This window comes from Vicugna pacos, chromosome 10 (assembly GCF_048564905.1).
Source record: "Vicugna pacos chromosome 10, VicPac4, whole genome shotgun sequence".
Lineage (NCBI taxonomy): Eukaryota > Metazoa > Chordata > Mammalia > Artiodactyla > Camelidae > Vicugna > Vicugna pacos.
The window spans coordinates 5852535-5865372 of NC_132996.1; the positions used below are offsets into that span (position 1 = coordinate 5852535).

Genomic DNA, 12838 nt, shown 5'->3' on the forward strand with positions numbered 1-12838 from the left:
AAACAAAATGCACTGCAAGTCAAGACAGGTGAGGAGAATTGGCTCCAAGGGCTGCAGAGGAACTTCGCCCCAAAACTATTTCAAACAGGTTATTCCATCCGAACTGGGACAGCAGACACCAAGAAGAGAAGAGACGAGGGTAGACTTGTGCACGCTCGACCTTGCGGGCTATACTTGCCTGTGAATAGCTACCAACTCTTCCCCCAACCCCGGCCCGTTCCCTCCAATAATCTATCTTTGGACACGGAATCTATCTTTATCTAGAAAAGGGGGAACCTGTGGAATAGAATGAGGTACAATTCGGGGTAAGAGATCATGGATGTTTTACTATGAACTTGATGAATTTGTAGACCCCCCCGCGCCCCATCTTAGGCTGAGTCTCCGGGTCGTGGGGGGGGGACCCTGATGGCCCAGTATCCCTCAAAGGGAATCCCACCCACTCCAGCTTCTTTCCTGGACCTCCCTTTCTGCTGCCCTCGCCTGCAACTTCCCCCTCACTCCTGCGCCCCACCTGAAAACTATTCTTCAGAGACTTCCTTTCGGGCCCAGCGAAGCCCGGCGTGCTCGGTATCCGGAGAGGCAGAGGCGCTCGCTTTTATCCAAGAGAACAAAACTACCATTTCCGAAAAGAAAGGAAACCGTCCGAGCGTTCTGGGGCTCACGGGCGCGAGTCGGCGCGGGGAGGCAGCGCGAGGCGCCCGCGGGCTCCGAATCGCACGCCCCGCCCCGCGCGCAGGCCCCGCCCCCGGCCGGCAGCCCCGCCCCCGCCAGGCCCGGCTCGCGCGCCCTATTTGGCCCCGGGGGGCAGGCGGCGGGCGGGGAGGCGAGCGCGGCGGAAGGGCACGCGGAGCCGGCCGGCGCGCGCCTGAGAGCCGCGCTCGCCCGCGCCGCCGCCTGGGCTGGGAACCCACGAGGCCTCCGCGCGCTGCCCTCGGAACAATGGGAGTCGGCTCGCGAGGCTTCTTGGCCGCGCTGGCCCTGGGGGTAGTGCTGGTGATAGCGCTGCTGAAGATGGTCGCCGACAGCACGGACCTGGACGGTAAGTGGCCGCGGGGGTCGCCAGCCCCGGCCCCGGGAGGAGGCGCGCTGCCCACCGGGAGTTTCCGAGTTGGGATCGGGTGGTGCGGAAAGTTCTGCAAGTCTCAGGCCGAACGCGCGGGGCCGGCCTGGAGGTGACCTGGTGGGGCCGGGCCGGGGCCGGGGGAGACTGGGGCTCGGGCCGGCCTCGCACTGCCCCCGGCCTGCCTGCTGGAGAAGTGGTCCGGTCCCTCCCATCAGTTTTTCTGCGAGCGGCGGCCCCAGGCCTGGGGGAGGGCGTGCAACCTGTTGAGTTACCGAAGGACGGGCCTCCAGCAGAGGGTTCAAGTTAGTTGTTAACATTCTTTCCCTGAAGTTAATGGTCCTGGGAGGTTAGAGTTTATCTCAAGCTCCCTTGGTAAACGATTAGGTGGATTGAAAAAGATGTCGAGCCATTCCTGCGCAAACATGTCTACCAGTGAGTTGCGGAACCTTTCAGGCGTTTTCCGGCGCTTCACCGTCTAATTGTGTAATATCAAACAAATGATTTCTAGTCATCAGGGCCCCAGACGCGTAAAGTTAAGATTTAGGGGCAAATATAGAGGGTTTTGAGCTTTGGGGAGTGCGCCCTGCTCTCCCGGGCGCAGGTGAGGCTTGTGCCTCGTGTACGGTAAACACCCGCCACCGGCCACCGGCCGAGGCGCGTTATCAGCTGAGCAGCCTTAAGATCACAGCTGCCCGATTGTTAGGAGTCTAGGATGTTGCAACAAGATGATTTTGACATTTCTTTTCTTGGGGGAGGTGGAGGTGTCCCTTTAGGCCCTTGGCCCTTTGGGGACTTTAAGAAAGTCCTCTTTGGATAAGGCCAGGAGAGCTGGAATTTGCTGTGTAAATTTTGTTTTCTCTTTGTCAGCTTTCATAGAAGTCAGGTCACGGGGTAATGGTCAATAAACTAGAATAAGTTACTTTAAGTGACCCATGTTTTTCATGGTTTTAAATTCTATCCACTGTATATTTAGCCTTCCATTAGTTTTATCCAGCGAGAGATGAAGACGGCAGTTTGCAAAACCAAGTGGTTCAGGCACAGCATCTGCTTTTTACTAGAACAACCTGGGTGAATTAGACAATAACAATTTTCGTTTGTTTCGCTGAATTTTTTGTCTGTTTGTTTTGCTGAATTGCCCATGTGACAAACTGACTTTGTAGACCTAATTTTGAGATCATTTAAGGAAAGAATGATCAGCAAAATCATGTCCAACATATTTGCAATATTATGAGATGTTTTACTGTAAAAGTGAACTATCTTGTTTTCCTAGTGAATTATGGAGCGAGTGTCTTGCTTTTTTCTTTTGCCCTGGTAACACAGATTTTGTGTGTGTGCGCCCTATTTTAATACTCACTGTTTATTATTTAATGTCTCACTAGAGGTTACTGCTATTTGGAAAACTTGGAATATTGTATGAGAGCCTTGATTTCATGAACTAGTCTCACCAATGTGAGCTGGAATCCACTTCCCCAGACTACAGTGTCACTTTGAAACTAGAGTGAAAAAGGCTCTTTAGAGATGTCTCAACAGAGCAAGTAGAAGTTATCCTAGTCTTTATATGCAGTGTGTAATCTGTAGAAAGTGTCATTATGAACTATAGTGATTTTTATCATAGTAAAGCTTATATTAAAACTAATTTTTACTGGACACTTTTCATATGCTCCTCACACTGTGCTAACTGAGGCCCAGACATCATCCCATTGGGTCCTCACAGTATTATCCCCGTTTCATAAATGAGGAAACCAAGGCTTTGCAGTTACCCAACTTACTCAGAGTAAAACAGCTAACACATGTTTAATTTCAGAGACTGGACTCCAAACTCACAATTAACCATTTTGTCATTAAGTTACGTTAGGTGATGTTGGCTCTTCAAGTAGATAATACTTTATCTACAATACTGTCATGCCCAGGATATTTCAGGAGAAGATAAAAACATTATTGAAATTCTTCTTTTAAAATACCCTTCACCGTCTGGTGCATAGTTTCATAAATACCCTCAGTTGGAGGAGGGAGAAGACAATGAACAAATTAGCAAGTGGCAAGCAGGATGGGTTGTGGTAAAGCAGTGAAAGACGGAAGGTACTGTGAGGGGAGGCTGTTAATCAGGACTCTTGGTGGCAAGTGACAGAAACCCACTTTAAACAACCTTAGGAAAAAGGAGGGGCTTTATTGACCCTTTAACTGCAGAGTCCAAGGATTTAGGTGGCTTCAGAACTGATGCATTCAAGGGGCCATGCAGAATGCCAGCAGATGTCCACTTCCAACTCTCTTGATTACATCTATCAAATCTTAGGCAAGCCCTAGTTACAGTGTTACTTCCCTGCAAAGGGGAATCCAAATAACAGGGACTTTCTAACGTGATTCCCAGGCTTTGGGAGCCACCATAATGGGTAGCCAATTAGGAGGTGAAATTAATCTTTAGTGAGTCTGCCACTTCATGAACTTAGCTTTCTTTTCTTCCCATTTAGTGCAGTATTCCATTTTAATACTTGGTCTTTTTGTCATGTAGAGCCTCAGCCTCCTGGGATTTAGCTCGTCTGTGACATTCTCTATCTCTAGCGCCTGCCCGTAGTAGGTGCTTCAGAAGTATTTACTGAGAAAAAGGAGAAACGGTCCTGGAGCTAGAAAGAGCTTAAGAAGGTCATCTGCTTCTGCCTTCTTCCTCAAGCGAAAGAAAGGAAGCGAGAGAGGGAAAGGGAAAGGGAAGGAAAGGAAAGAAGAAAGAGTTGCCAGGAAATCATCCCTCTTAAGAGTGACAACAGCAAGGAGACAGAAACAGAAGGCTCTTGTAGTAGGCGAAAGAGGGTGGCACATGGTCGTGGAGATAGGTGGATAGACTCCAGATCTATTTGGGGGGTGGGACTGAAATCAGGATTGGACAGTAGAGTGAGGAAGAAGGAAGAATCAAAAGATGACCTCCTGGTTTTAGGGTTGAACAGCTGGTAGTGCAGCAACCGGAAACAGCGGGGCAGAAGCAGGTTTGTGGTAGAAAATCAGCAGTTCTGTTTCGGCGCTCACACATACAGGGTCTGGACTCAAACAGCCTGGTCCAAGTGCAGACTCTGCCACTTCCCAGCCTCTTCTGGGCCTCAGTTCCTGTCACTGCACTGCAGTGTTCCTATCTCAGAAGAGGAGTGAGGGTTAGGCGAGCGCATGCAGGTTGCGCGCTCCCCACAAGGCCTGGTGTAGTAAGCGCTTCATAATGTTGGCAGTTACTTGATACCTGCTGCTTAAATACATCTGTATAGTCTATGGACCTTGATCTTTTTCCAAATTTAATCTTCACACCATATCCTTTTGTGATAAATGGATTATGGTCCCAGCAAGAGGGAGACATCTGCACACGCGGTAAAGATAACTCCTTCAAAGTTGCTATTGCTTACTTCCTGTGTACTTTGAAGATTTCTTTGGTGGGCAAGGCCTGTCTTTGGGAGAAGTACACGGTAATATATTTGCTCATTTCCCATGTATTTTATGTATTTAGTCTTCTGTTATACAAAGACCCAAGGTGAATAGTCCACTCTGAAAAGTTGTTTGCCTGGGGCATAGATAGAATTCTTCGGAACTTTTTCCAGCTTTTAAGGTACTAGTTAAAAATTAAAAGATTTATATTGAGAAGTCTTGCGATTTAAAATCATAATCTTTACCCATTTCATCTTCTCTCCATTGTATGAATTTAGGGGTGTTGGTGGTGCAAGACTTAGGGGCACCCATTAATAGTAAGAGCCCCTCGCCACATGGTCCACTCTAATCAGAAGAGCAGAGTGGTCCGTAGAAATTCCTCACCAATCACTGTGTCCTCATGTGGTTAATGAACTTTGGCAAACCTATTGTATCAGTGGCTGGTACGCAGTAAGTACTATGTAAGTTATTAGCTGTATGTTCTTGGTCTTACTTATTAACGCTAAATACCACTACTAGATTTACTGACAGTTTTGAGGTGTGTTCCATAGCAACAGTGGCAACAGTAGAACTTCCTGTAGAATAATCTCTCGCCCCCCATTCTACCGCCACCTCAGGGGCAGAAAGAAACACATTGTTCTTAGTTAAATATGAAATGTCCTTTCATCACAGGCTATTTTGTTTTTACAGGATCAGGCACAAAGAAGTCTCTGCTTCCAGGAGACTCTAATGCTACCCAAACAGGTGAGTTTAAAAGGGTCAGGAAACATTTTTATCTGTCTAGCATATTATAAAGTATTATCAACTAGGAAAGTATGTGTAAGCTGGTACACTGGTTTTTAACCATGAGTTAGTTGTTCATTCATAAATCCCTCAAGGGTTGCCGTGAGAGGGCATCCGTCAGTGATGGTTCTCTGGATAAATAGTCTTTCTCAGTCTGGTGAAGGTGTGAATAAATTCTAAAACTAAAAGCATGCTGGAATTTATTACTGAGTTTTGAAGCGCATTTTTGAAGCACATGAATGATGAATACCAGGTGTCCTGATCTTGCTGGTGGAACAAGTTACTCTAAGCTGGTGAGCCACGGCAGCCTTAATTTGCCATGGTGGACTCTCAGGAGACCCTACTTATATTTCAACCATCAGTTAGATTTCAGCCCACCACCTTGCTTCCCTGTTGAAACACACATAAAGCCTTTTTTCTTGTGCTTTTAATTGAGACAAGTGAATTTCTTCCTTGATTTTCTGAGTTCATTAGTGTGGGAAGAGATAGGAAACAGCTGATGTTATAAATATAAGTAGATGTTATAAACAGTAAACCATCAAGACATGTTTCTTGTAAGCAGTATTTAGTTTATCTTCCCACTATCCTTTTTAAGAGTTGACAGAAGTAGAAACTAGAAAAAGGTACACAGATCCTATCAGTGAACTCACTTTCTCTAGTTTTACTCAACAAATATTTATTGAATGCTCTAATATTTGAACACATTATAGGATGGACCAAATCCTGAGTTCTTGGAGTTTTAGGGGTTTTTTAAATTTATTTCATTGTAGAAAAATATGCATAACGTATAATTCACAACATTAACCATTTGTAAGTGTACAATGCAGTGGCATTAAATACATTCACGCAGTGTTGTGAGGTTTTTATCCTCATGGGTTTCCTAGTGCTCCGTGTAGTTCACGTTCTCAGTTTGCCTCTGGGCTTGCTTTTCATTATCTCTGCCTGCTGGTTTCTGGGTCCACATAGTCAAATACACTTTTATTCTAGTTTTAGTAATTCTACCGAAAGTTTTTCAGTGGGAAAAAAAAGGCTAGCTAGATTACCTAAATGCAATTGATATTGTTGGGCAGCTGTGAAAGTGTTTTGTTTTGTTTTGTTTTGTTTTAATACTTTATTCAATTATTTGATGTCATTTTCTATTGACCTTTTTTTTTCTTTTTCGAAAATTCAATTTATTTAAACACACTAAAAATAAAAATAAAAAACAGTTCACCCTTTACTCTCACACCCTCAACCCCACGTCTGGCAACTACCAATTTGTTCTCTGTATCTATGAGCTTGTTTGAGTTCTTTCTTTCTTTTTTAGATTCCACGTATGAAAGAGATCAGATAGTATTTGTCTTTCTCTGACTTACTTCACTTAGTATAATACCCTTACAGTCCATCCATATTGTTACCAATGGAGAGATTTGCTCCTTTTATATGGCTGAATAATATTCCATTGGGTATATATACCACAAGTTCTTTATCCATTCACCCATTGATAGACACTAAGGTTGTTTCTATTTCTTGGCTGTTGTAAATAATGCTGAAATGAACATGGACATACACATATCTTTTTGAGTTAGTATTTTTGTTTGCCTCAGATAAATACCCAGAAGTGGAATAGCTGGATCATACAGTAATTCTGTTTTTAATTTTTTGAGGATCCTCCATACTGTTTTCCATAATGATTGCATCAGTGTATATTGCCACCAGTAGTGCACAGATGTTCCCTTTTCTCCATATCCTCTGCAACAGTTATTATTTCTAGTCTTTTTGGTAATAGCCATTCTAACAGATGTATTGTGATACCTCATTATGGGTTTGATTTGCATTTCCCTGATGATTAGCGAAGTAGAGTGTCTTTCCATGTACCTGTTGGTCATCTTTATGTCTTTGAGAAAATGTTTATTTACATCTTCTGCCCATTTTTAGTTGGATTGTTTGTTTTTTTCTGATGTTGAGTTATATGACTTCTTTGTTTATTTTGAATATTAACCCCTTATTGGTTATATCATCTGCAAATATCTTCTCCTATTCAGTAGGTTGCCTTTTCGTTTTGTTGATGGTTCCCTTGGCTGTGCAGAAGGCTTTCAGTTTAATGCAGTCCCACTTGTCTGTTTTTGCTTTTGGTGTCAGATTTTAAAAAGTCATTGCCAACACCATTGTCAGGGACTCACCACCTAAGTTTTGTCCTAGGAGTTTTATGGTTTCAGGTCTTAGGTTCAAGTCTTTAGTCTGTTTTGAATTTATTTTTGTGTATGGTGTGCCAACCTTAAAAATTAAATAGCCAGTTAATGTACCAGCAAAATGAGTTTATTTGGAAATGGTGGAGGAATTGCAGTTTGGGACAGGAAAACTATGGTGAATCACAGGAAATTCTGGAGAACAAAAGAGAGAAGCATGCTTTTATGGAGGTGGGGAGTGGAGAGGGTCTGCTTCAAACAAAAGTTCATTGGAGAAGAGCAGGAGTGCAGGGTGGCATCAGCTTCTCATTAGCTGAATGGGCTGTTACTGTGTGCTGGGCAAATCTTCCTTCTGCTGGGGAGAGGAAACTTCCTGCTGGGGTCTGCAAGTGGCAGTGAGAGGTAGCGTACGAGAGCTCTCTCCCTTCAGGGCTTCTCAACTCCATTTTTAAATGAAGTTTTCTTTATTTATTTTCACATTTTCCCCCTTTGATCAAGATCTTTCCCCAAAAGCATCATTGCTCAAGAGTCACGTTTCGGTGGTTCTGTTCCCTTGGTGCGAGGAAGGACCTTTCCTGGTTGTCATGTCCCATGTCAGAGGGAAAGTGCACAAGTTGGAATTGAAGAAGCCCTATTTGAGTAACAAGGAAGGGTAGGCAGGAGAACTCTCAGACACCTCTCGTCTAAAGTCTGTATCTTATCAAGGTCATAGCGTTGGAGATGCTCTCAAAAGTGTTAACATTACTCTATTTGATGCATCACCTCTGCAGAGATTTGGCAGGCAACAAGTACAAAGGTTAAAAATAATTATGCAAAACAGTTAAAGTAACATGACAAATCCAAGTCATTTGATGGTTCTAAACCATAACCCTAGACCCAAAGATAGCCAACTGAACAGGTCAAAGGACCACGGAGAGCCAGGTGAAATTTGACGTAACCAGTATACTTGCATCCTGCTCTTGTGTAGTTGAATTGTATCTTCCCAGAGGCACTAATCCATAAGCAACAGATGGTATTTGCTGTTGCACAAATGCTTCCTTGTTCGGCAAGTAGATATGATTGTCCAAAACTACTTTAGCCAGCGAGTCGCGTGATCATCGGTGGGCTGCTGCTGCCGTGGCTGTGGAGCTGGCTAGCCCTGCTGACGTTAGGGAGCGATTTCTGATCCTGTGTTCGTTGGCACGTTCAGCAACCAGTGGGAGAAGGACTCTCCCTATGGAAGCAAACCCAGAGTCATGTGTGCTTCCTGGAAGTTCCTGTTAAGGCAGCCGTGGAGGTTTAATGGGGAGAACCAACGGGAGGCTTCCGATTTGTTACCGATGTTGACAGTTTAATGTCCCCATCAGCGCTGACCTCTGATTCACCAGCTATCTAAACATTCTTACGTCCGTGAGAAATGTCACCCACTGCAGACAAAGATAAAACCAGGTGAAGCACAGGGAACTCCAGCTAAGGTCTAGTTACCGATAGTTTCATTAGCTAGAATTTCCTGATTGGCCTTTCCAAGCTAGGGGGTCACAGGAATTGGGATGACATTCTGTAAGGTACCATCCCAGTCCAAAGGAGTCTTTTCTAAAAGCCTTGAAAAGAGGAGTTAGCCTTCTTGCACTTCCCTTGGGCACAGAGAAACAGATGGCATTTTAATAACAAAAAGGGTGTCAGGGAATAATGGTCCCGCAGATGGTGGAGGTGTATTGTTATGGTTGGAGAAAGGCATGGGAACACCTGACTGTAACAGCCTAACCCAATGGGTAACCCCTGGAGGCTTGTGGGTATAACTGACAGTGGCATCTGGGACTAAGGAAAATTGGTCACAGGTAGAACCAATGGATCTCCAACATCATGAACAAATTGGAGTTTCTAGTGACAGACCTAACAGTGAGAAAGGTTTCCCTTTTTTTTGCAGTAGATTTGGAAAGGCAGATAAGAGCATTTTATTCCCAAGAAAGAGAGGGAGAAAAAGGTATATGGGCCTGGTTCAGTCATCTTGGGAAAGCTGTCTCCTTCAGACGTTGTCTGCATTTTCAGGTCACTGAAGTGGGCAGTAGTTGGTATGAAGGTCCAGCCAGCGTTTGGTGCTTTCTTTAGATGTGATGTGTTCATCCAAGAGTCTATTCTTTGGAGTTTGACTGCACGAGGGTTGGTTAACAATACCTGGTAAGAGCCTTTCCAACTGAGGTTGGGAGGAGTCTTTGTAGAGATGTCTGTTCTAATAGATGAAATCTCAAGAGTGGTGGTTAAGGTCTTTCTCTCCAAGGGGTGCACTCTGAAAAGATTGCTGTACTAAAAACATGGTTATTTCTGTGACACACATTTTGAGATACTAACTAGCATTATGACTGATAACATCATACCAGGACATATCAGAATTTGAGAAACTTTATACAATTTCTAGAAGACTTACATTAATAACACTCACCCATACAATACAACCTAAGGTTTATCATCACTTATTTGACAACGCTTCCCATGTATTTTGACATAACAAAAAAACCTAATTAGTTTAATTCCTCTTTTTATAAAGAGAGAGAACGTTCTTTTGGGATGTTCTAGGAGCCCTCTGGAATTCGCAGGTTTACTTTCAGATCGAAAAGACTTCATTTAGAATTTGTTTTTTGGAAAGTTTCTCAAAAATATCAAAGTTTTGGACGCTTGACTAAATAGGATTATCATAAAACAATAATGACCTAAGAAGGTTACATATTTCTGAGCAAAACTTAGCTCTTTTAGAAGATGCTGTTTTCTTAAATAGTCAGAGACCTGATTAAGATAACATGAAGCACAGGAAATAATTTTGATAAAACACAGAATCTTTGCTTTCTAGGCAGATTACTTAAAAGGTAAGATAAAACTTTTCACAGAATATCAGGGGATCAATAGTCCAGGCAAACTTTGTTCTTTTATTAGATGAAAGAAAATCAAGTTCCAGTTTTGCGTAAGTTCACTATTGATATGAAAGCTTATTTTTTGAAACGCTTATAACAAATTCGTTCAGTCTTACTGAGCCTGATCACACAAAAATTCCTTTCCTAAGATCCCCTTTCCACAAAGCTGCCACAACTTTCTTAATATCCCTTCAGATTTTGTTCTTTGTTTTTCCTCTTTCCCTTTCTGAAATAACAAGCCCCACTTTAGGACAAATTACTTTCTTTTCTCTCAACAAAAACACATGTTTCTTGCCTTCTTTTACCAAAAAGACACATCCTACCTTTTTTACATATGGCGAAGTTTCCCTTATTACTTCTAGTAGCTTTAATTACGTTAAAGAAATAGAATTCTTAGCCCTTACAAATCTTGATTTCCTGTGAAAATAAGAAAAAAAAAGTGAACTGTTACACCAGCATTCTTTTGATTGTTCAGTTTATGAATACATTTCATCATTTCTAGAAACATATGCGTTCTCATAATACAGTTTTTCAGTATGGCACTAAACATGTTTACTAAGAGAACCAGGTATCTTTAGTAACTGTAAAAGAAAGCCAAAAGTGCAGCCTAAATGTCCATCGACGGATGACTGGATAAAGAAGATGTGGTGTATTTATACAATGGAATACTACTCAGCCATAAAAACCGACAACGTAACGCCATTTGCAGCAACATGGATGTCCCTGGAGAATGTCATTCTAAGTGAAGTAAGCCAGAAAGAGAAAGAAAAATACCATATGAGATCACTCATATGTGGAATCTAAAAAAAAAAAAAAAAAGCATAAATACAAAACAGAAATAGGCTCACAGACAGAATATAAACTTGTGATTACCAAGGGTGCGGGGGGGTGGGAAGGGATAGACTGGGATTTCAAAATTGTAGAACAGATAGACAAGATTATACTGTATAGCACAGGAAAATACATACAAGATCTTATGGTAGCTCACGGAGGAAGAAATGTGACAATGAATATATATATGTTCATGTATAACTGAAAAATTGTGCTCTACACTGGAATTTGACACAGCATTGTAAAATGATTATAAATCAATTAAAAAATGTTAAAAAAAAAAAAAAAGAAAGAAAGAAAGAAAGCCAAAAGTGGATAAACCTATATTCAGTATTTAGTGTTTCAGTGTTTTATCTTATTTGGAAATGGTTCAGATATTCAGTGAATTTAACTTAACTCATTATTTAACTGGACTTAGCAAAACTTTAAGGTTCCAGGTTACCGAAAGATTTGGTGAAACTGTTTTAAAAGGTTTTTAAAAACTTTTCATTTTACACACATCTATTTAATTTACTTGTTTTTAACAAGTATATTTAGATTAGTTATGAAAATTTAATCATACCAAGTTATTTTCTTGCTAAATGGTCATTAAAGATCAGTCTGATACTTTAAGAACAGCTTCAGAGTCAGTGAGATAATTTCAGATGTCCCTTCTAGCATAGGGAAATTTATTTTGGGGGGGGGAAGAAAAGCATTACCTTGAAATTTTTTTCTGAGGAGACCAGATAATACAGCTATCATAAAAATGTTTTGTTCATTGTGTAACATTTTCTATAACTGTCCTATTCCTTCTTTATCCTCTTTGAGTCTTGAAAAAACCCCTTATGTAACATGTTGACTTTGTTTATTTTTATAGGACATGATGCTTAATATTTTCTCTTTTATAGTAACACAGTTTCTTCTTACTATTGAAACATTGTTTTCTGAACACACTGTTTACCAATTTATTGGGTGCACTTTAGCACAGTTTATTTGGCACCGGTCCCAAAAGGAAAACAACCTCTTTGGCAAACTCCCGTGTGATGTATATTCCAGGAACGCACTGCTGGAGAGAGCGCAGACTGCCAGCAGTACTGCTTACAGCATCACAGGTGCCTGTTGCTTTTACAAGACTCATCACATTGGCGTCAGCAAGTCCAATTTTTCTCTATTTTGTTTGTTTTTTGGTCTCCGTCTACGTTCTGTGAGTGGAGTCTATGATTTATTCATCCTGGTGCCTAACACTGTGTACCTGGTACATAGTAGGTATGCATGTATGTTGGTTGAACTGAATTGTGGAACGAAATACATATTTTGTAGCTGCTGATTCACCTTATCAAAAACCACTATGTATGTTTTTCAGACATGACTGGTCGGTCCATGCTTCAGTCTTATCATGAACATAGCTGGGGTTTTTTGCTTGTTTTATAGATTAAGATAGATATTTGAGGTCGAACATACAAGACTTAAGCTTACTTTCTTACTGCGCCAGGGAGTTTTCTGTAACAGTTCTATTTTTTAATGCGCTCTGATCGCTGTTTGAGGACAGGCATACCTTCGGCATTCTTTTCTGCAGGGACTTGTTTGATGCATTATCCACTCACAGAGGAAATAATTTCCCCCATTTCATGTGTAGTCAGAGGGCTCATATGTTAGGGTCTGTGGATGGATAGATTTTTTCTTCATGGGGCATGACTTTCCAAAGCCACGTTCAAAGCAGTAGATCT

The 12838-nt window shown here is 42.0% G+C and overlaps 1 protein-coding gene across 1 annotated transcript in view; it reads left to right on the forward strand.

Moving 5' to 3' along the window:
• Positions 1-793: 793 nt before the first annotated feature.
• TMEM123 (transmembrane protein 123) overlaps positions 794-12838 on the forward strand; it is a 42416-nt gene continuing 30371 nt past the window's right edge. Inside the window, exons 1-2 of the mRNA XM_072968899.1 lie at positions 794-1039; positions 5156-5209. Of these exons, the coding sequence (XP_072825000.1) occupies positions 940-1039; positions 5156-5209 (154 nt within the window). The 5' untranslated portion in view covers positions 794-939. The remainder of the gene's footprint in view (positions 1040-5155; positions 5210-12838) is intronic.